This window comes from Colius striatus, unplaced genomic scaffold (assembly GCF_028858725.1).
Source record: "Colius striatus isolate bColStr4 unplaced genomic scaffold, bColStr4.1.hap1 scaffold_45, whole genome shotgun sequence".
NCBI classification, from domain to species: domain Eukaryota; kingdom Metazoa; phylum Chordata; class Aves; order Coliiformes; family Coliidae; genus Colius; species Colius striatus.
Window position 1 is genome coordinate 293,402 of NW_026908526.1, and position 19,921 is coordinate 313,322.

The 19,921-nt window shown below is 57.8% G+C and overlaps 1 protein-coding gene across 1 annotated transcript; it reads right to left on the bottom strand.

Moving 5' to 3' along the window:
• Positions 1-6,755: 6,755 nt before the first annotated feature.
• LOC133629439 (scavenger receptor cysteine-rich type 1 protein M130-like) lies at positions 6,756-16,772 on the bottom strand. The gene is made up of 15 exons (XM_062020071.1): positions 16,364-16,772; positions 15,449-15,757; positions 14,240-14,563; positions 13,318-13,626; positions 12,783-13,097; positions 11,831-12,157; positions 11,432-11,746; positions 10,875-11,189; positions 10,026-10,088; positions 9,624-9,938; positions 8,375-8,500; positions 7,982-8,077; positions 7,488-7,571; positions 7,172-7,324; positions 6,756-6,976 (listed from the first exon to the last, which is right to left on the bottom strand). The coding sequence occupies exons 1-15, from the start codon at positions 16,770-16,772 to the stop codon at positions 6,756-6,758; spliced, it is 3,681 nt and encodes a 1,226-aa protein (XP_061876055.1).
• Between the last annotated feature and the right edge of the window lie 3,149 nt (positions 16,773-19,921).

The following is a 19,921-nucleotide window of genomic DNA, read 5'->3' on the forward strand; positions in this document are numbered from 1 at the left end:
GGATCTGCTATTTGCAGGTGGCTGTGAGATGAGATGCCAAATGACTGAAGCAGGACGACAAGACAGCAGAAGTTGTCTTCCTTTTGGTTTACCCGAGACTTGTTCTGGAGGGAAATCATCTTGAGGTAAATTGACCAATGGAGGCTCCAGTGTTCTGGAATCTCCTGTGGTAGTCAGCTCATCTTCCACAAAATCTTCTTTCCTGCATGGGTGGGTGCACACCAGAAATCTCTGCCTGTTAAAAACCAAACAAGCAGCTTTCATTGTAAACAGTGTCAGCAGAAATAAGTGCAGTTCCTTATCAGAAATGGTGCTGATCATAAGCATGGAAAGGTGAAGTGGCCAGTCATTTTTGCTGTGCTCCAACTTTGCTCTCTCCCATGTATGGACAAGGCTTTCTAGCTACATTGGCAGTAACAGAAACTGCAGGGATTGGATTTAGTAAAGACCTCAGTAATCCCATCAAACCTCAGCGTGAGGTGGAGCTGCTGTGAACTGCTCTTGCACAGCTTGGTGTGAAGAACCTTCAAAGCCTCTAAACATGGCAGCAGTAACTGAGTATTCTACCCCATTCCCTCCAGGCATGTTTCACATCACAGAGCTGTTGAAGTTGGGTCTTTCATGTCTTTTAAAGGTTAAAAAAATAATAAACATTTAAAAAATCTCCAATTTTGTCTGTGTGGGTTTTTTTTCTATTCCTAACATGAATCTGTGAGGGAGAAGAACAGACAACAAAGCTCCTTGACAGCTGGAGAGAATTTCAAATGACCTTTTGCCTTGGGAAACAGAACCTGAAGGTTTGGTATTTTGCAGAAAGAAGAGTCAAAGGATGGATCAGCAAGAGCTACGACAGACTTGCCTGACAGGCTGATGGCAGTGTTCAGTGCTCCCTGCTGATGATTTTGCAGGGGCATATGATTAGTCTGAAGGGCAGGGAGGGCTCGCTGCCCATTACAGCTCTGGGCAAAACAGACTCCAGCGCTCGACTGAGAGAGGAAAGGAGGAGAGTTTATTCTACAAGAAACAGAACAGAGCAAAAGCAAAAAGGGAGCAGGATGATGAGAAAATTACAATCAGTTCTTTAAGATCTCCCTCCCCTGTCCCTCTTTCTTCCCAGGCCCAGCTCACTGCTCCCCACATCTCTACCTCCTTCCCCTTCACAGTCACTGCCCCTGGCACAGCATCTTTAATGAAGAGAATCACTGCCCCTGGTGTGGGGTCCTTAGCAAAATGAGTCTCTGCCCTTGATGCAGGGTCTTTAGAAAAATGACTCTGCCCCTGGTCCAGGGTCTTTAACGAAATGCAAACAACTCTCAGCTTCACCAGTCCTCTCCACAGGATGCGGGGAGTCTCTGCTCCAGCACACCTCCTCCTCTCCCCTCACTGACCTTGGAGTCCACATGCTTGTTCCTCTCTCTCTTCCCACTCCTTGCACTACCACCAGCTGGAGAAGAAGGGACAGATGAAGGAAGGAACAGGAGAAGCCTTCTCTTCAGGCTTTTTCTTAAAAAGTGGTGGTGGAGGCGTCTCGTTGGCTCAGCCCCAGCAGTGGGTCTGGCTCAGAGCTGGGGAGAGTTTCCAGCAACTTGCTACAGGAGCCTTTACAGCCCCTTCCCCATTAGCAGAAATGGCTCCATGTCAAACCATGACACCTACCTACAAGTGTAGGCAAGGTCTGTCTGTAACTCTCAGGGTGAGAGGTTTGTCTCTGAGCAGCAGCCTGTGTTTTCAACAGGAGCCGAGCAGGCAAAATGCACGCCTCTGCAGATAGCTGCCACGGGAAAGCTGCGAGGAAGGCAGCACAGTGCTGGCTGACAGATTACCCTACCAAACCAAATAAATAAATAAATAAATATATGGAAAACAAGTGTTTAGTCTGTGAAGTCACAGAAGAAAAACCACTCACCAGTGGGATACAGCACAGGATTCATCTCAGGGTCTGGAGCTGCATCTGCAACCAAACACCCAGAAGTTGTTTCCATCATCCAGTGGGAGATACACTGAATAGCAGAGTACCAAATACTCTGTGTGCATTCACAAGAGTCCATGAAGAGCCCACAGGCCCCGAGAAGAAGACAAAAATCAGCCACAGTTTCAAAAACACAAGTAGAAACAGACAGTCCCACCAGCCAGGGCTGAGCTCAGAGCCCTTCATCGCAGCTGCCTTCTGGTTACGAGCCTGGCCTCAAGCTGGGGCTGTAGCTTCCAGCTGTCCCTCACCCCGAGGGATCACTGAGAGCCCTCAGACACCCAGGAGAACAAGGGGCTGGACCAGGCTGTGGAGGATATAAACCCTCAGTTTCCCAAGGCTTTTGGTTGAGAGTGACAGATTTACCCACTATTTCCTGCCTTTGCCATGTTTCCCATCAATCTCTTTACAACTTCATTAAATAGCTCTCAACGGTTTTCTGTTTCAGATTTGTTCCCAGCTCCTTCAAGATCTGAACACAATGAGTAAACTTATATTTCTGATTAATAAAATCTGGGTATCAGAGTGTTTGGTCTGTGCAGTCACTCAAGACAGAGCCCTCACTGCTGGGATACACGGTGCGTTCCAGCACAGGAACTGGAGCCACAGCCAGGACAAGTTTCCATCATACACTGGGACATTCACCCAACAGCAGAACAGCCCAGTGTCCGAGGGGCTCACGCCATGGTGTAGCCCACACCATGCAGGGCTGTGTCCTCACACCCACAGCACAGCCCTGGCTCCCATTTCTGCCCTGCTGTGGCAAGACATCGACGGGCAGCTGCAAAAGCTGCCTGTGGAAATAAAACCCTGAGAGTGTGGCCACTGAAGAACATCAAAAAGACCAAGAGGTGCATCAGGCTGCTGAGGCAGAAGGGGCTGAGGTGGATCTGGGTTGGCAAGGTAACGGTGGGTTATTTCTGGCCTGATGTGAAGAGCTGCAACGTGGAGGGATGGAGCTAACCGTGGTCACTCTCACACAGGCTGTTCATCATCAATGTGACACGGGCTGCAGCCAAGCAAGCCAGGCAAAAGCTCAGAACCTCATTTTTCAGCACTAAAGACACATTTTCAGTGTTCAAAGCTGCATTTTGTGTTCCAAAGACCTAGTTTAGGTTCTTATGATTAGTCCTATCTTTATAGTCCAAAGCCACAATATTTAGGCCCAGAGCCTCAAATTAGGGCTCAAAGTGTCAGTGTAGGGTCCAAAGCCTCATTTTTAGGTTCCAAAGCCTGAAATTAGGGTCCCAAGCCTTCTCCTAGGACCCAAAGCTACATTTTTAGAGTCAAAATTCTAAGTTTCAAGGCCCAAAGCCTTATTTTAAGGTCCGAAGCCCTGTATTTGGGACATAGAGCCTCTTTTTTTAGGGCTCCAAGTCTCATCTTTAGCAATCAAAGTCCAATTTTTTAGGGTCCAAAGCCTGGAATGTTCTTTTTTTCAGGACCAAATCCTCATTTTTGTTTTTCCAGAATCTTCTTTCCAGCCTCCAGATCCTTGTTTTAGGTTCCAAAATTGCATTCTTAGCATTCTACCTGTCATTTTTACACTCAAAGCTGCATCTTGAGTGTCCAAATACTCCTTTTTAGTGTCTAAATCTGCATTTTCTGGCCTCAAAACAACTTTTCATGGCCTGAAGCCTTATTTTTTGTCTCAAACCCCTATTTCAGGACCTAAATCCTTATTTAGAGGATTCAAATCCTCATTGCTAAGTCCCAGAACCTCATTCTTAGAGCTCAAACCCTCATTTCTAGGGTCCAGACCCTCACTTTTAAGGCCTCAAAATCTCACATTTAAGGCCCAAAGCAAGAAGCGAGGGTCCAAATCCTAGTTTTACAGCTCAAAACCTCCCTCTTGGAACCCTAAGTCTCATTTTAAACCTTAAAATCTTCCTCTTGGGGTCCTAAAAGCTCTTCTGTAAGCTCTAAAGCTTCCTTTTTTCTCTTCCTAAATCTTCACTTGTGCTTCCAGAGCCTGGTTTTAGACCCAAAGGGGCATTTTTAGCAGCCCACCACTTATTTTTAGCCTCCAAGACGCATCTTTGTTCCTTATGGAATGTAACTTTCCTTTAAAGCAAAGACAAGGAGCTTGAGAAACAGGCTGTGGTGGTTAGAAGGAGTTAATGTTGAGCCTGTAGGAACACTAAGTTGGGATGACCATGAATCAACAACTTCCTTGTGTGAACCTGAGAACAGGCTGACAAGAAGGGAAGCTCCTGCCTCAGAAAGCCCAAAGGCTGCTGGTGCCTAAGGAGCGTGAAGTCAGCAAACATCTGCAAACCCAGTTTTGCTGAGCTCTGTCAAGTTATTTGTAAACTTAATTTAAACTGCCTATTTGATAAAATCACTTTAATTTTTGTACTTTTTATAATGTTTCTATGATTGATGCTGTGACTCTGTGACTCAGTGGTTGATGCTGTGACTCTGTGACTCTGGTTGATGTTGTGACTCTGTGACTCAGTGGTTGATGCTGTGACTCTGTGACTCTGTGGTTGATGCTGTGACTCTGTGACTCTGTGGTTGATGCTGTGACTCTGTGACTCTGGTTGATGCTGTGACTCAGTGGCTGATGCTGTGACTCTGTGACTCTGTGGTTGATGTTGTGACTCTGTGACTCAGTGGTTGATGCTGTGACTCTGTGACTCAGTGGCTGATGCTGTGACTCTGTGACTCTGTGGTTGATGCTGTGACTCTGTGACTCTGGTTGATGCTGTGACTCAGTGGCTGATGCTGTGACTCTGTGACTCTGTGGTTGATGCTGTGACTCTGTGACTCAGTGGTTGATGCTGTGACTCTGTGACTGTGGTTGATGCTGTGACTCTGTGACTCAGTGGTTGATGCTGTGACTCTGTGACTCTGTGGCTGATGCAGTGACTCTGTGACTCTGTGGTTGATGCTGTGACTCTGTTACTCATTGGCTGATGCTGTGACTCTGTGACTCTGTGGTTGATGCTGTGACTCTGACTCTGGTTGATGCTGTGACTCTGTGACTCAGTGGCTGATGCTGTGACTCTGTGACTCTGTGGTTGATGCTGTGACTCTGTGACTCTGGTTGATGCTGTGACTCTGTGGTTGATGCTGTGACTCTGTGACTCAGTGGCTGATGCTGTGACTCTGTGACTCAGTGGTTGATGCTGTGACTCTGTGACTGTGGTTGATGCTGTGACTCTGTGACTCTGTGGTTGATGCTGTGACTCTGTGACTGTGGTTGATGCTGTGACTCTGTGACTCTGTGGTTGATGCTATGACTCTGTTACTCAGTGGCTGATGCTGTGACTCTGTGACTCTGTGGTTGATGCTGTGACTCTGTGACTCAGTGGTTGATGCTGTGACTCTGTGACTGTGGTTGATGCTGTGACTCTGTGACTCAGTGGTTGATGCTGTGACTCTGTGACTCTGTGGCTGATGCAGTGACTCTGTGACTCTGTGGTTGATGCTGTGACTCTGTTACTCAGTGGCTGATGCTGTGACTCTGTGACTCTGTGGTTGATGCTGTGACTCTCTGACTCAGTGGTTGATGCTGTGACTCTGTGACTGTGGTTGATGCTGTGACTCTGTGACTCAGTGGTTGATGCTGTGACTCTGTGACTCTGTGGCTGATGCAGTGACTCTGTGACTCAGTGGCTGATGCTGTGACTGTGTGACTCTGTGGTTGATGCTGTGACTCTGTGACTCAGTGGTTGATGCTGTGACTCTGTGATAGATTCTGTGACTCTGTGATGGATTCTGTGGCTCTGTGACTCTGCAGTTGATGCTGTGACTCTGTGACCCAGCTGCAATGGTGGCAGTCTGGGAGCCAGGCCCTGCCTGAGTGTCCAACCCACCTCCCCTCCTGGCTTCAGTGTAAGAGCTTTCCCTGCTGTGGGCGGCCAGGCAGGTGAAAACCCTGAGCATGGGAGAGGGACCCTGGCAGTGCTGCCAGCAGCTCCTGCTTTAGGGGAGAGACACAAACATCTCCTGTGCCATGGAAACGTGTTCCCCTGAGCCTCGTCCTCAGCCAGGCCAGGGGCTGGGCCACTGCTTTGGGCTGCAGCACGTGTCTCCTGGGCATCCCATCTCCATTGGCCTGGCCCTCCAGCAGTGCTGAGTGACAGAAAGGTGTCCCCAGCCCCTCTGCCCCCAGCCTCTTGCTCCCACACACAAATTCTGAGCCTGCACAAGCCCAAAGTGACATCCCTGTTGAGGCAGCAGGAAGGCAGAGGTGGGGGCTGGAGGCGAGCTGCACAAGAGGGTCCCAGGGCTGCTGTGGAACATCCCGGGCCCTGCTGAGGGAGGAGGTGGCTCTGCGGCTGTGCCCAGAGCGCTGGGGCTGTGCCAGGCCCTGAGGCAGCAGGAATGGCCCCCAGTGAGGGGGATGATGGCAGAGGGTGGGAAGAGGGAATCCCAGCCTGTGTGGCCCACATCAGGGTGGCGGGGAGCACAGCTGCCTCCTGACCCCGCTGGGAGCTGAGGAGATGGGCACTGCCACGGGGGCACGTGGCGGCACCTCCCACAGGGCCCTTTGTGCCGGCCCCGCGGCTGGCGGCGTGGCAGTGTCTGTGCCAGGGGCACGTGCCCAAGGGCTGAGGGGCTCCCGCGGCCCCAAAGCCCGACCCCAAACCCGCTGCCCCTGGGACGGGCTCCTTCCCAGCGCCACGAGACACCGCGACGCCTGCACAGGGAAGCACCGGCTGCGGGGCAACCCCCCGAGGCTTTTAATCACAACCACCGCGACACTGAGGCTCGGCACGAGGCCAAAGCCAGAGGAAACTCCTTCTGCCGCCCCTGGGTGCAGACAGTGTCCTGGTGCTCAGGGCTCTCCCGGCTGCTGCGGCCCTGCGGCAGCATCGCGCGCTCCCGTCGGGGGCTGTTGTGCCCCGACCTGCGGTGCCACGGCCTTGGTGTCCTCACAGGGACGTGCCACAGACACCTCTTGGGCATCGTCGTAGCTGCAGCTCCCCCGGGACAGGGACGAGGGCTCTCCTCCAGCTCCAGGGACCCCGGCGCTTCTGCGGGAGCGCAGCTTCGCCCCTGCCAGCAGCGAGGCAGGACGTTGCAGTTTCCCCTCCTGTGCGTCCCCCTCCTCCCTGCTCCTTACCACCTGCAGCTCCTGCTGCCAGCCCCGGCCCTTCCAAGGAACACTCCTTGGCAGCTTCGCCCTTCCTGGCAGCTTTGGGCCTCGCTAACGGCAGCGCCTCAGGCGGCACCAGGGCATTTCCCTCTCACCTGCGGCCACGTCCCCGGGCCCTGCTCCCTCCTCCGGCTCCCTGGGCCTTTGCCAAGCTCCCTGCCCAGGGCCAGCAGCCTCCTCGGGCTCAGAAACCTCTCTGGCATCATCGTAGCCATCCGCTGGGCCGCCTGAGGGCAGGACGGGGCTGTCTGGAAGGAGAGAGGAGCCGCTGACAGGGAGCAGACGCCTCGCATGGAGCAGAGGGCGGGTAGATGTGCAGGGACACGGGGCTGAGACCACAGGAGACCCCCTCATGGCCTCCCCGTCTCCCATGGTGACACTCGGGGCCACCTCATTCCATCCCAGCCTTACCTGGAGCTGCTCCCACAGCATCCTCCTCCTCACTGGCCACAGGGGAGGGCTGCAGCCGGGGCAGGGACCCCTCTGAGGAGGAGCCTGGGGAGATGCACAGTGGGTATCATGCAGCGAAGCCCCCACAGCTGCTGGGGAAGGGGAAGGAGGACTCCCAGAGCTGGGGCTGCACAGGGATGAGGCCGGCTGGGAATACACCCAGCTCCCCTTGGACAAACACCATCTATGGAGAGACTGTCTCACAGCACAGTCCCTTCTCTCCCTCCCTCTCTCCCTCCATCCTCGGGGGTCTGGTGGTGGGCAGGAGGAGAGGGGCTGTCAGGATGGGACAGGGAAAGCTGGAGGGGAGGGAGCTGCTTTGGCTGGGCCACGACCCAGATGCTCCCTGCACAGCCCACGTGCTGCAAGAGTTGGGGGTTGTGAGGGACCAGGCCTGTCTCGGGGCCAGGGGAAAGGGGCCTGCAGATGTGCCCCCAGGAAAGCCCCGCACCCACCTGAGTGCCCAAACCTCTCCTGCTCCTGCCACACCGGGCTGTAACCGATCTCCTCGTACACGGCCTCGGGGAAGGGCTGCTGAGCTCTCCTGGAGCCTGGGCACAGGGACAGCGCTGGCACAGGGACGGGCAGAGGGGCTGCGGGACCCCACCGTGCTCCCCCAGACCTGTTCCTGGGGCCAGCCCAGGGCTGCTCCAGCCCCACTGCGCTGCCCAGCCGTGGCTGCCACATCCCCAGGGAGGGCAACGGCGCTGCGCAGACGCTCTGCAGCTGCTCCAGGCAGCGCCCAGCCTCATCCCCTCAGCTCTGCCCCTGCCCCTCGGTGCCACCCTGCAGCCCCCACAGCCCCGCCAGGAGCCATCTGCCCCCGGGACCATTCTGCAAGGACCCACCTCTGCGCCTCAGCACTTGCCCAGCCAGGAGGGCCAGGAGCAGGCAGAGAAGGGCCCCCAGGACGATGCAGACGATGACGGGCACCGAGACTCTCCCGTTGCTGCTCACACGGCCTCGTGTGGGACCTGCATGGGCAAGAGCACGGAAGGGGCAGTGCCATCCGGGGCTGGGGAGCTGGAGGCAGCACCAGTCCTGGCTGCCGGCACACACGGAGCAGCCCAGGATCCAGCACTGGGGCAGCTCCCACTCTGCTGAGCCACTTACAGCCCTCTCCAGCCCCTCAACCCCAGCCCAGGGCCTCCTCCCACCACATTTGCACCCCCCAGCAAGCAGCCCCTTCCCTCAGGCTTTGGGGCAGAGCCCAGCCCCAGGGATCCCCAGGGACAAGACAAGTTACCTGCTCGGGGTGGTGATGCTGCTGTCGCAACTGGAGCTGCAGGGGAGGAAAAGCAGAGCTGTGCTTCTGAGGTTGTGCGGGCGTCAGGGAGCCCCCTCCCCACCACAGCCCCCTGTATCTGGGGCGGCCCTGAAACATCCCACAGCCCAAGCTGCCCCATCCTGCAGTGCTGCAAAGCCAGAGCAGGATGAGGCCCAGTGTCTGTGATCCAGGCAGCAGGTGGGATGACCCAGGTAGCCAGGGGCCAGCCCCAGGGCTGCTGGGCCCCATGGGCAGTGGCCGCGGGATGGCCGGTTCCACTGAGGCTGCTGCCACTCGGCACCAGGCGCCTGCACTGCACAGGGAGGTTCTGGCTCTGGAGAGGGGGAAAACGTGGGGATGGCCCTTCCCAGGGACTGGGGGCTTGGAGCTTGATCCAGTTAGAAGGACACTGAGGGGTGATTGACAGGAGAGTGGAGTGAGGTGGGGATAAATCACTTCTCCCGAGTAAGGAGTGATAGGACAAGAGGAAACAGCCTCAAGCTGTCCGAGGGGAGGTTGAGGTTGGAGCTGAGGCAGAACTGTTTCCCTGAGAGGGTTGTCAGCCCCTGTGCCAGGCTGCCCAGGGAGGTGGGGGAGTCCTCAGCCCTGGAGGGATCCCAAAGCCGTGGAGCTGAGGTGCTGGGGGCCATGGGTCAGTGGTGAGCTTGGCAGTGTGAGGGCAACACTTGGACTCCATGATCTCAAAGGACTTTTCCAGTCTGACGAACTCCATGAGAGGCCAGGGCCATGATGTCAGGCCCAAGCGAGCCCAAATCCCTTCCCCAACCCCCTGCCCCTGCCCCGGGCAGAGCTGCAGCCCCTGCACTCACCCGCGCAGCGCACGGCCGCGTCCTCCTTGTGCCGGCAGAGCCCGCGGTCCCCGGGCCAGGCCCAGCACTGCTGCAGAGCCGCCTCTGTGCCCTGACACTCCACCTGCTCCAGCCAGATGGGGCCCGTGCCCTCCCCAAAGGCAGCCTCGGGCAGGGCGGCCACGGCGGGCCCACAGCCCAGCTGCCTGCAGGCCACCTCGGCATCCCGCACGTCCCACGCGTCGTCGCACACCGTCCCCCAGGAGCCGCGGTGCCACAGCTCCACCCGGCCCGAGCAGCCGTCCTCTCCTCCCATGGCGCGGATCCTCTCCCTGTCTGCAGGAGCCACAGAGCTGCTGGGGCAGCGGGATGGTGGGCACAGCCCTGCCAGGCCAGAGGGGCAGCAGAGGAGCAGCTCCCTACCTGTGCAGCTCGTGGCGTTGGGGCACGGGGCCGGCGGGGTCGGGGGCACTGCAGAGCGAAGCCCTGGAGGAGGAAATGCTGTGGTGAAGGGGCTGCTCGGGGGATGGGGCAGAGGAGAGTGGGGATCACAGAATCACACAATCACGGAATCCTAAGGTTGGGAAGGGACCTCGAGACCTCATCCAGTGCAATTCCCCTGTCAGAGCAGGGCCACCTAGAGTAGGTCACACAGGAACTCATCCAGGTGGGTTTGGAAAGTCACCAGAGAAGGAGACTCCACAGCCCCTCTGTGCAGCCCGTTCCTGTGCCCCTCACCATCACAGTGGAGGCATGGGCTGAGGCCAGTTTTATGAGGGGCTGGAGCACAACTCTGACTGGGAGGGGCTGAGAGAATGGGGGTGTTCAGGCTGGCAAAGAGGAGACTGAGGAATGACACGATCACTCTCTGCAGCTGCCTGGCAGGAGGTCGGAGTGAGGAGAGGATCGGTCACTTCTCCCAAGTAAGGAGTGATAGGACAAGAGGAAACAGCCTCAAGTTTCCCCAGGGGAGGTTTATATTAGAGCTGAGAAGAACTGTTTCCCTGAGAGGATTGACAGCCCCATTCTAAAGCTTCCCACGGAGGTGAGGGACTCCACATCCTTGGAGCAACCCCAACACCGTGGAGCTGAGGTGCTGAGGGCCATGGGTCAATGGTGGGCTTTGTGGTGTGAGGGGAGGGCTGGGACTCAATGACTTTCAAGGTCTTTTTCAACCCAAACAACTCTGTGATTCCGGTATTCTCTGCCTTGGCCATGCCCAGGGGGAGCAGGAGCCGGGGTGACCCTGGTGCCTGGGTGGCTCCGAGTTACCGTTGCAGGTGATGTGGATCTCCTCCCGCAGATCGACACAGGACTGCGGGTTCCAGGGAGCGGAGGGACACTGCCAGAAAGAGCTGGTTCTCTCCCCACACTGGATGTTGTCCAGCCAGGCGGGGCCAGACACCCTGCGATGGGGCAGGAACGATTCCAGGGTCCCTGTGTCCCCGCAGCCCAGCTCCTTGCACACCAGTGACACCGTCTCGAGAGTCAGCGAGTTGGAGCAAACGCTGCCCCACGTCCCGTTGTAGAAAACCTGCAGGCGGCCGGAGCAGCCGTCGCTGTTCTCCAGCCTCAGGGCCGTGAACTCTGGCAGGGGAGGGAGACAAGTCCCTGAGGGCCGCACACCGCTGCCCTTGCCGCCCACCCCCAGGCACAGCTGAGCTCCCCAGGGACCCCAGCGGCCCCGGCGCTGCCCATCCCTGGCTGTGCGCAGGAGGTGCCCGCGCAGGAGCTCAGCGGCAGCCCGGGCCAGCGCTGGCCGTGCCCGGCTCTCCTGCTGGCCCGGGCTCCCTGAGCACCAGCCTCCCGCCACAGCTCCCGCCACGCACCTGAGCAGACGGCTCCGGCGTCCTCTTTGTGCCCGCAGTCGTGCCGCCCCCAGGGCCCAGCCGGGCAGTCCCAGAGAGCGGCTTCGGCCCCGGAGCAGTTGACGCCGTCCAGCCAGATGTGCCCGGAGCCCTCCCCAAAGGCGGCAGAGCCCGGCGCCCGCACGGCCCCTCCGCAGCCCAGCTGCCGGCACACGACGGCGGCATCGGGCAGGTCCCAGCCGTCATCGCAGACGCTGCCCCAGCTGCCCTGGGAGTAGATCTCCACTCTCCCGGCGCAGCGCCCGGGCCCGTTCGCCAGCCGCACGCGCCGGCTCCCTGCGGCGGGGACGGAGCCCAGATGGCGGCGGGGGCCAGCTGCCCACCCACCCTGTGCCCCGGGGGGCCCGTGGGGACACTCACCCTCGCAGACCACCCCCACGTCCTCCACGACCCCCTCTGCCGCCGGCCTCCCGGGCCAGGAGACGTTGCAGAGGCTCAGCTGGGCCTCGTGCCCCTGGCACCGCACCCCTCGCAGCCCCACGGGGCCCGTCCCTCGCTTGGCCTTGGGTGGGTTGTAGGCCGTCTCTGCCTCTCCGCACCGCAGCTGCCGACACACCACACGGGCCTCCGCCACGTCCCACTGCTCAGACAGGACTCTGCCCCACGTCCCGCGCTGGAAGATCTCCACTCGCCCGGCGCACCGGCTCCCTCCCCCCACCAGCCGCAGGGACCCGGAGCCCACGGGGCCTGTGGAGAGCAGACAATTAATTGCCAATCCTTTCTGTTGGAGAAGCCCTTGAAGCGGCTGCAGTCCAAGCGCTCCCCTCACCCTGCCACGGCCACCACCACCCCATGGCCCTTACCGCCATCAGTGGCAACAGGGCCCGTGGCACTCTTCAGGGAGAAGGGCAAGGCAGGGGTTTTGTACTAAACATGACAAGATGGAGCCTTGTGCTGATGAAAAATATAGGCTAAGCTCGGGCCCTTTCTGCACTTCAGAATCACAGAAGCACAGTGTGATGGGGGCAGGAAGAGCCCTGCACAGATCCTCCAGCCCAACTCCCTTCTAAAGCAGGCTCCCCTCAATCAGAGAGCACAATAACTTGACAGGCAGGCTGGGAAACCTCCCAAGAAGGAGCTTCCCCACCCTCCCTGGGCAGCCTGTGCTCCTCCTGTCCCAGTGGAACTCCCTGTGTTCCAGCCTGTGCCTGGTACCCCTTGTCCTGTCATGGACACCACACGGGCTCCTGGGGAAGCCAGGCTTTCTCCAGGGAGACATTCAGCCCGCTGCTGCCACGAGACCCCTTCTTTGGGCAGCCACACAGCACCCCGAGGCCAAAGGGGGTGGAGGCGGCATCTTCCCGGCGCTCACCTGAGCAGATGAGCGCGGCGTTGTTCCCGCGGGAGCACGGGGAGGCCCCCAGAGCGGTCACTGGGCACTGGCTCAGCCGGGCTTCAGTCCCATCGCAGTGGAAGGAGTCTCTCCAGACAGGGCCGGGCGCCGGGCCGAAACGCTCTCCTCCAGGAATGGACTCGGCAAAGCCGCAGCCCAGTTGCCCACAGAGAACGTGGGCATCGGCCAGATCCCAGCGCGAGGCACAGAGGGTCCCCCAGGTCTCCAGCAGCTGAACCTCCACCCTCCCCTCGCACGCTGTGCTGCCGTTGGCCAGCCTGAACCCTGCGTACTCTGGGGACACAGGAGGAGGAGGAGAGGGGCTGCCCTGGGGCTCCTGGGCCCGCAGCAGCTGGCACAGAGGCCCCAGGGCCAGCACGCCTTTGTCCTTGGGCACTGGCAGCCTGCTGCACACAAGCCCGGCAGCGCTCCTGGCCCCAGAGCCACGTCCGGCCTCTGCTCCCCGAGCCCCAGCACAGCCCCGGCCTCCAGCCCCCCGTCCCGCAGCCCTTACGTGTGCAGGTGAGGACAGCGCTGTCCTGCTGGCTGCAGGGCCGCTCCCCCGAGGGCCCCGTGGGGCAGGAGATGAGCTGGGATTCATTCCCCACGCAGCGCAGCTCTCTGTCCCAGCTGGCACCCAGTCCTGCTCCAGAGGCAGCTGTGCCAGACACAGACAGGGCCCCGCCGCAGCGCAGCTCCCTGCAGGCCACAGCGGCAGCTTGGGCACCAAAGTGGGAGCTGCAGACACCTTTCCACTGCCCCCCGGCATGGACCTGCACACGTCCTGAGCAGCGGCTCTGCCCTCCCACCAGACGCACAAATCCTGCCAAGAAACAACGTGGTGAGGAGCTGCCCCTGAGCCCAAACTTCTCCTCTCCAGCCTCCACAGCCCCAGGGCCCCCCAGCCTTTCATCCTCACAGAGATGTTCCCTCCCCTCAGCATCTTGGTAACCCTGCACTGGCCTCTCTCCAGCAGTTCCCTATCTCCCTTCAGCTGAAGAGCTCAGAACCGGACACAGGACTCCAGATGTAGCATTAGACATGTAAAGCAGAAGGGGAGGAGATACTCATCAACCTGCTGGCTACACTGTTCTTGATGCCCTCCAGGATGCTATTGGCTTTTTGACAACGAGGATATGTCACTGCTTATGACTCTGGTTTTATGTCAACCAGCAGTCACTGGTCCTTCTCAATAGAGGTGCCCTCAAGCAGGTCACCCACAGTTTGTCCTGGGGCATGAGGTTGTTCTTTCCCCAGTGCAGGACTCTGCACGGTCTCCTCATGAACCTCAGGAGATTCCCCTTGCCAAAACAGGTACAGGGACACTCAAGCTCAAATGGGCCCTGCTCCAGTATCTGCTTGAGGCTTTTTGAGAGCACAGCCAGATCCCTTCCCCCAACCCAGACTCAAAGATCAACACCAGGCTGACTCCTTACCTGAACAAATAACTCCAGCCTCCTCACCCTCATCGCAGTCATGTTTGTCCCATCCTCCATATTTGCAGTCAGAGAGGGCAGGCTCGGTGCCGTTACAAGTCACATCATCCATCCAGATGAACCCAGATCCTGGCCCAAAATAGCCATCCTGGGTAGCTCCAAGGGCAGCCCCACAGTCCAGCTGCTTACAAACCACCTCTGCATCAGCCATGTCCCAGTAGTCATCACACACGGTGCCCCACTCGTGCTCTCGTCTCACTTCCACTCTCCCAGCACAGCGATGTTCACCATCCACCAGCCTCAGCTCCACAGCACCTTCAGACACTGACACAGCACCAGTCAGAGCAGCCCCGAGCCCCAGCACTGTGGGGTGGGGGAATCCCCTGTCTGGGAAGTCAACTCAAAGCTTGGGGTTTATTGTCAGTTTGGGTGTTTTTGTGGGCATTGGAAGAAAGGGGTTTGTTCACAGCACGGGGATCCCCGACCAAATACGGACCCAGCATCAGACAGCGATTGCAAAGCACCCAATCACCAGAGGAAGCAGCAGCCAGGCACTGTAAGGCCCATCCTTTTCGGACAGACCTCGGTCCCTAGGGGCAATCAGCTCCCAGGCCAATGGAAAAAGAGGCAGCAGGAAAAAGCATCCAGTTGGTTATATCCCCTCCCAAATAGAACCACCCAAAGAAGTGCCTGAGTGTCAGATTCAGGACAGGCAGCTGGCAGAGACCTTGGAGTTGTGGAAGCATGGGAACTTTGAATGGTGGGGGTGAGAAGGGACTTCTGGAGCTCATCTAGTCCAACCCCCTGCTTAAATGGGTTCCCCTTGACCAGGAGCACAGGAATGTGTCCTGGCGGGTTTGGAAACCTCCAGGAGAGGTTTAAGGCCCATCAAAACCCTGCAGGGTGCTGGGTAACAACACCACACGGGGTTTTAGTACCACAGGCCTGAACGAGACAAACAGCTGAAGATCAACACAGGGATACAGGCTGGGGAGAAGAGCCTCTTGCTTAACAGATCAAGTGATTAAGGTAAGGAGAGGCCCCAGGGCCAGCACACCTTTGTCCTTGGGCACTGGGAGCCTGCTGCACACAAGCCCAGCAGCCCTCCTGGCCCCACAGCCCGCCCAGCACGGCCTGCCTCTGCTCCCCGAGCACCAGCACAGCCCCAGCACAGCCCTGGCCTCCAGCCCCCCGTCCCGCAGCCCTTACGTGTGCAGGTGAGGACAGCGCTGTCCTGCTGGCTGCAGGGCCGCTCCCCCGAGGGCCCCGTGGGGCAGGAGATGAGCTGGGATTCATTCCCCACGCAGCGCAGCTCTCTGTCCCAGCTGGCACCCAGTCCTGCTCCAGAGGCAGCTGTGCCAGACACAGACAGGGCCCCACCGCAGCGCAGCTCCCTGCAGGCCACAGCGGCAGCTTGGGCACCAAAGTGGGAGCTGCAGACGCCTTTCCACTGTCCCTCGGCATGGACCTGCACACGTCCTGAGCAGCGGCTCTGCCCTCCCACCAGACGCACAAATCCTGCCAAGAAACAACGTGGTGAGGAGCTGCCCCTGAGCCCAAACTTCTCCTCTCCAGCCTCCACAGCCCCAGGGCCCCCCAGCCTTTCGTCCTCACAGAGATGTTCCCTCCCCTCAGCATCTTGGTAACCCTGCACTGGCCTCTCTCCAGCAGTTCCCTGTCTCCCTGCAACTGGGGAGCCCAAAACTGGACACAGGACTCCAAATGCTGTATGAACAGAGCAGAGGAGAACCTCCCTCGACCTGCTGCCCACACATGTCTTGATGTACCCCAGGATGCCTTTGGCCTTCTTGCTCATGAAGGCACAGTGCTGCTCATGTTTAGTTGTTTCCCAATGGAAGTCCCACACCCCTCTGCAGAGCTGCTCTCCAGCATGCCATCCCCATCCTGTCCAGGTGCATGGGCTGTTCCTGCCCAGCTGCAGGTCTATGCCCTTGCCCTTGGTGAACCTGAGAGGGTTCTCTTGTCCAACTATGAAACAAATCTGGGCAAAATCTCAAGTCCAACTGGGCCCTGCTTCAGTTAATACATGGGGCTTCCTGATGAAACAGACAGTTACTTTCTCACAACCCAGTACCAAATATCAGCCCCAGGCTTACCCCTTACCTGAACAAATCACTCCGGCCTCCTCACCCTCATCGCAGTCATGTTTTCCCCAGCCTTCATATTTGCAGTCAGACAGGGCAGACTCGGTACCATTACAGGTGACATCATCCATCCAGATGAAGTCAGTTCCTGCCCCAAAATAGCCACCCCGGGGAGCTCCAATTGCAGTCCCACAGTCCAGCTGCTTACAAACCACTTCTGCATCGTCCATATCCCAGTAGTCATCGCACACGGTGCCCCACTCTTGCTCTTGTCTCACTTCCACTCTCCCAGCACAGCGATGTTCACCATCCACCAGCCTCAGCTCCACAGCACCTTCAGACACTGACAAAGGACCATTTAGAGCAGCCCTGAGCCCCAGCACTGCAGGGCTGGGGGAATCCTCTGCCTTGCTTCTCAGAGGACTCATTGAGACGTATTTGCACTCCTGGAACCTAAAGTTACATCCACATTTTGAGAGAAGGAACAGCAGTGAGGGAATCTGCTTTATCCTCTGCAGCCTTAGATGTTGGCAACACCAGGGGAGCTTGGGACAGGGATGAGAACTTGATAGTGCCTCGGACCTGCTGAGCTGCAGAGCTGCCCCCAGCCCAGTCGCTGAATGCTAAGTGCTGCTGTCAGTGAGCAACCAGCCATTTGGAAATGGGGAACCACCAGGAAAGTTTCGGTTCAGGCTGCCCCTCCAGCTGATGCAGGTTTAACTCAGTCAGTCTCCTCTCCCAAGTAACCAGTGAAAGGACTAGAGGAAACGGAATCCAGTTGCCCCAGGGGGACAATGGCCACGAAGGGACTGAAGGTGCTTCGTGCTCTTTGTGTCTCTCTGCTACAGACACCCTGGTTCTCCTCTCTGGGAGGGGCGCTCGTGAGGTCAGGAATCTCCTGGACCAAGGGCTAGAAGAGGAGCATCCAACACCCTGGGGCACCCCAGGCATTTGCAGTGCCCTGGGCATCTCTGGGTGCTTCTGGCCCAGCCAGGCCACCACCAGCTCCAGGGGCACAGTGCTGGCAAAAGGCTGTCCCAGGACACAGGCTCTGTGAATGCAGCCAGGGACAGGCTGCCCTGAGCACTGGAGCCCTGCAAAAGCAGATGCTCTCCCACCCAAAAGGGCACAGGGGAGGGCACAGGCTCCATGGACTTGAGCACCTTCTGCCTCTGCTCTCAGGTGCATCCCCAAAGGAACCCCATTCCCAGACAGATGCCACTGGGCACACAGGTACCTGCTGGCCCTGGGCTGTGGGACAAGGGACCCAGCACTTACCCCTCCACAGCTGAATCCAGAGGAGCAGCCACAGCATCTGAGGGCAGCTCAGTCCCTCAGGGCCCATCCTGAGCCTCCTGCCCCGCCAGCACATCCCTGCTGCACCACGCTCCCTGCCACGGCTCCTGAACCTCCCGGAGACAATGGCCAGGGGAGGGCAAGTTCTCTCTGCAGATGCCAGCCCAGCTGCAGCAGCAGCCAATCAAAGCAGCAGCAGCAGCACCTTTGGAGACATTATCAGGAGCTCTCTCCCCTGCCACACAGCCCAGGCCTCCAATGAACTTCTCCAGCACCGTTCATGACCATATTTGAGAGACGGCTCCGCTGCGGGGTCATGGCACCGTGCTGGGGGGTTGTCACCAGGCAGGGCCAGAGGAGCTGAGGGGGGACCAGCTTTTCAGCCCCCGAACCACGGAGTGTGGAGCAGCAGCCCCGAGCATCTCCTCTGCTGGGCACGGCTAAAGGCCTGCGGTAGCAGTGTCCGAGCCATCCCCGTGCTGCGCAACCACAGGGCCAGGGCTGCAGCGGGGCCAGTGTCAGGAGAGCAGGGAAGCAGCCTCTGGCCCTGCTCCAGCCCCCTCTGTGCCAATGGAAGTTTCCAACAACTCCTCACAGGAGCCACCACTGCAGCCCCTTCCCCAGGACCAGCCACAGCTCCACACAAACCCACAACAGCTTCTGTACACCACGGCCCAGGGTGGGTTTGTGGCTGAACCAGCAGCAGCACAAGCCCCCAGTCCCAGTCCCCCACATGTAGCAGTGAAACTCCTGCCAGCTCAGCAGGGGCTGGAGCAGGGTGTGAGGTCCCGGCCCTGATGGCACCTCGTGCTCTGGGGCCTGGCGCAGAGAGGCCACGTGCCGTGCCGAGGCCGTCCCGAGGGCTGGGAGCTGCTGTCCCTGTCCCTGTGAGGCCGAAGGAGCAGCCCTGGCAGGAGCAGTTGCAGTGGGGGTGTCTGGAAGGGCCCCGCGGGCTGTGCCTGGGCACGGAGCCAGGAGGAAACCACCAACTTCCTGCCCGGGTACTGCGAGGCCGCGGGGGCTGCGGTTTGTGCAGCTGCAGCTGCAGCTCCTGATGCATCCACCCGCCCCAGGGGAACAACGGCTGCAGCCCAAAGCAGTGGCCCAGCCCCCGGCCTGGCCAAGGAGGAGGCTCAGGGAAATGTTTCTATGGCACAGGAGATGTTGGTGTCTCTTCCCTAACGCAGGAGCTGCTGGCAACAGTGCCAGGGTCTCGGGGTCACAGAGCCACAGCATCAAACACAGATTCACAGAATCCATCACAGAGTCAGAGTCACAGCATCAAACACAGAGTCACAGAATCCATCACAGAGTCAGAGTCACAGCATCAAACACAGAGTTACAGAATCCATCACAGAGTCAGAGTCACAACATCAAACACAGAGTCACAGCATCCATCACAGTGTCACAGAGCCACAGCATCAAAGAGTCACAGCATCAAACACAGAATCAGAGCCACAGCATCAAACACAGAGTCAGAGTCACAGAATCCATCTTAGAAATGTTACAGAAACTATAAAAAATTAAGTGATTTTATTGAACAGTTATTTTTAAGTAAATTGACAAGTAAGAGTTTAGAGCTCAGCAAAACTCGGCCTCCTTTGTGAAGCTGCTCCCAGAGGGAAGAACATTAATTGGAAATCAGGCACCATGGGGGTGAGAGAGAGAACCAGGGGGACTGTTCAGAACTGAGCACCTGCAGGCCATGAAACAGCCAAGAGCAATGTTGGCAGCAACTGCTGCCAAGGAAGAAGAAAAGAGTTTGTGAAGTTATCTATGAAGCTGCTCAGTGCCCTGAAGCCCTGCAACATCCTGGGCCAGAACACCAGGTAATTATTTCCTTTCTGGTGTAGCCCACCAGATACTCAACAGCTTAGCTCAGTTATTGCCAAGTGATTTGGAAATGTCTATACATGCGTGTAACGAGTGCCATAAGGGACCAATGTCTCCAATGGTCTTTATCTCTACAGGGAACACAAGGGAGATTCTTGCAAACCCCATGGGCATGGAGTAACATTAGCTGCAGTGCTCATCTCTCCTGTGAAGCCATCTTAGACGTGGCTTGTGACTGAATATTGGCATCTTGTAGCCCCCTTCCTGTACTTACCTGAACAGAAATTCCAAACAGAACAGAAATTGTCCCCACAGATTACAGAACCACATAAAATCTGGAAACAAGGTGGTTTGAGGCCTAAAAATAGCTTCTAATATCCATCCCACTTCTGTTCCCTTAGCAGGGTGTCTCCATGGGTCTGTGTCACCTTGTTTTCCTTTCCCTCAT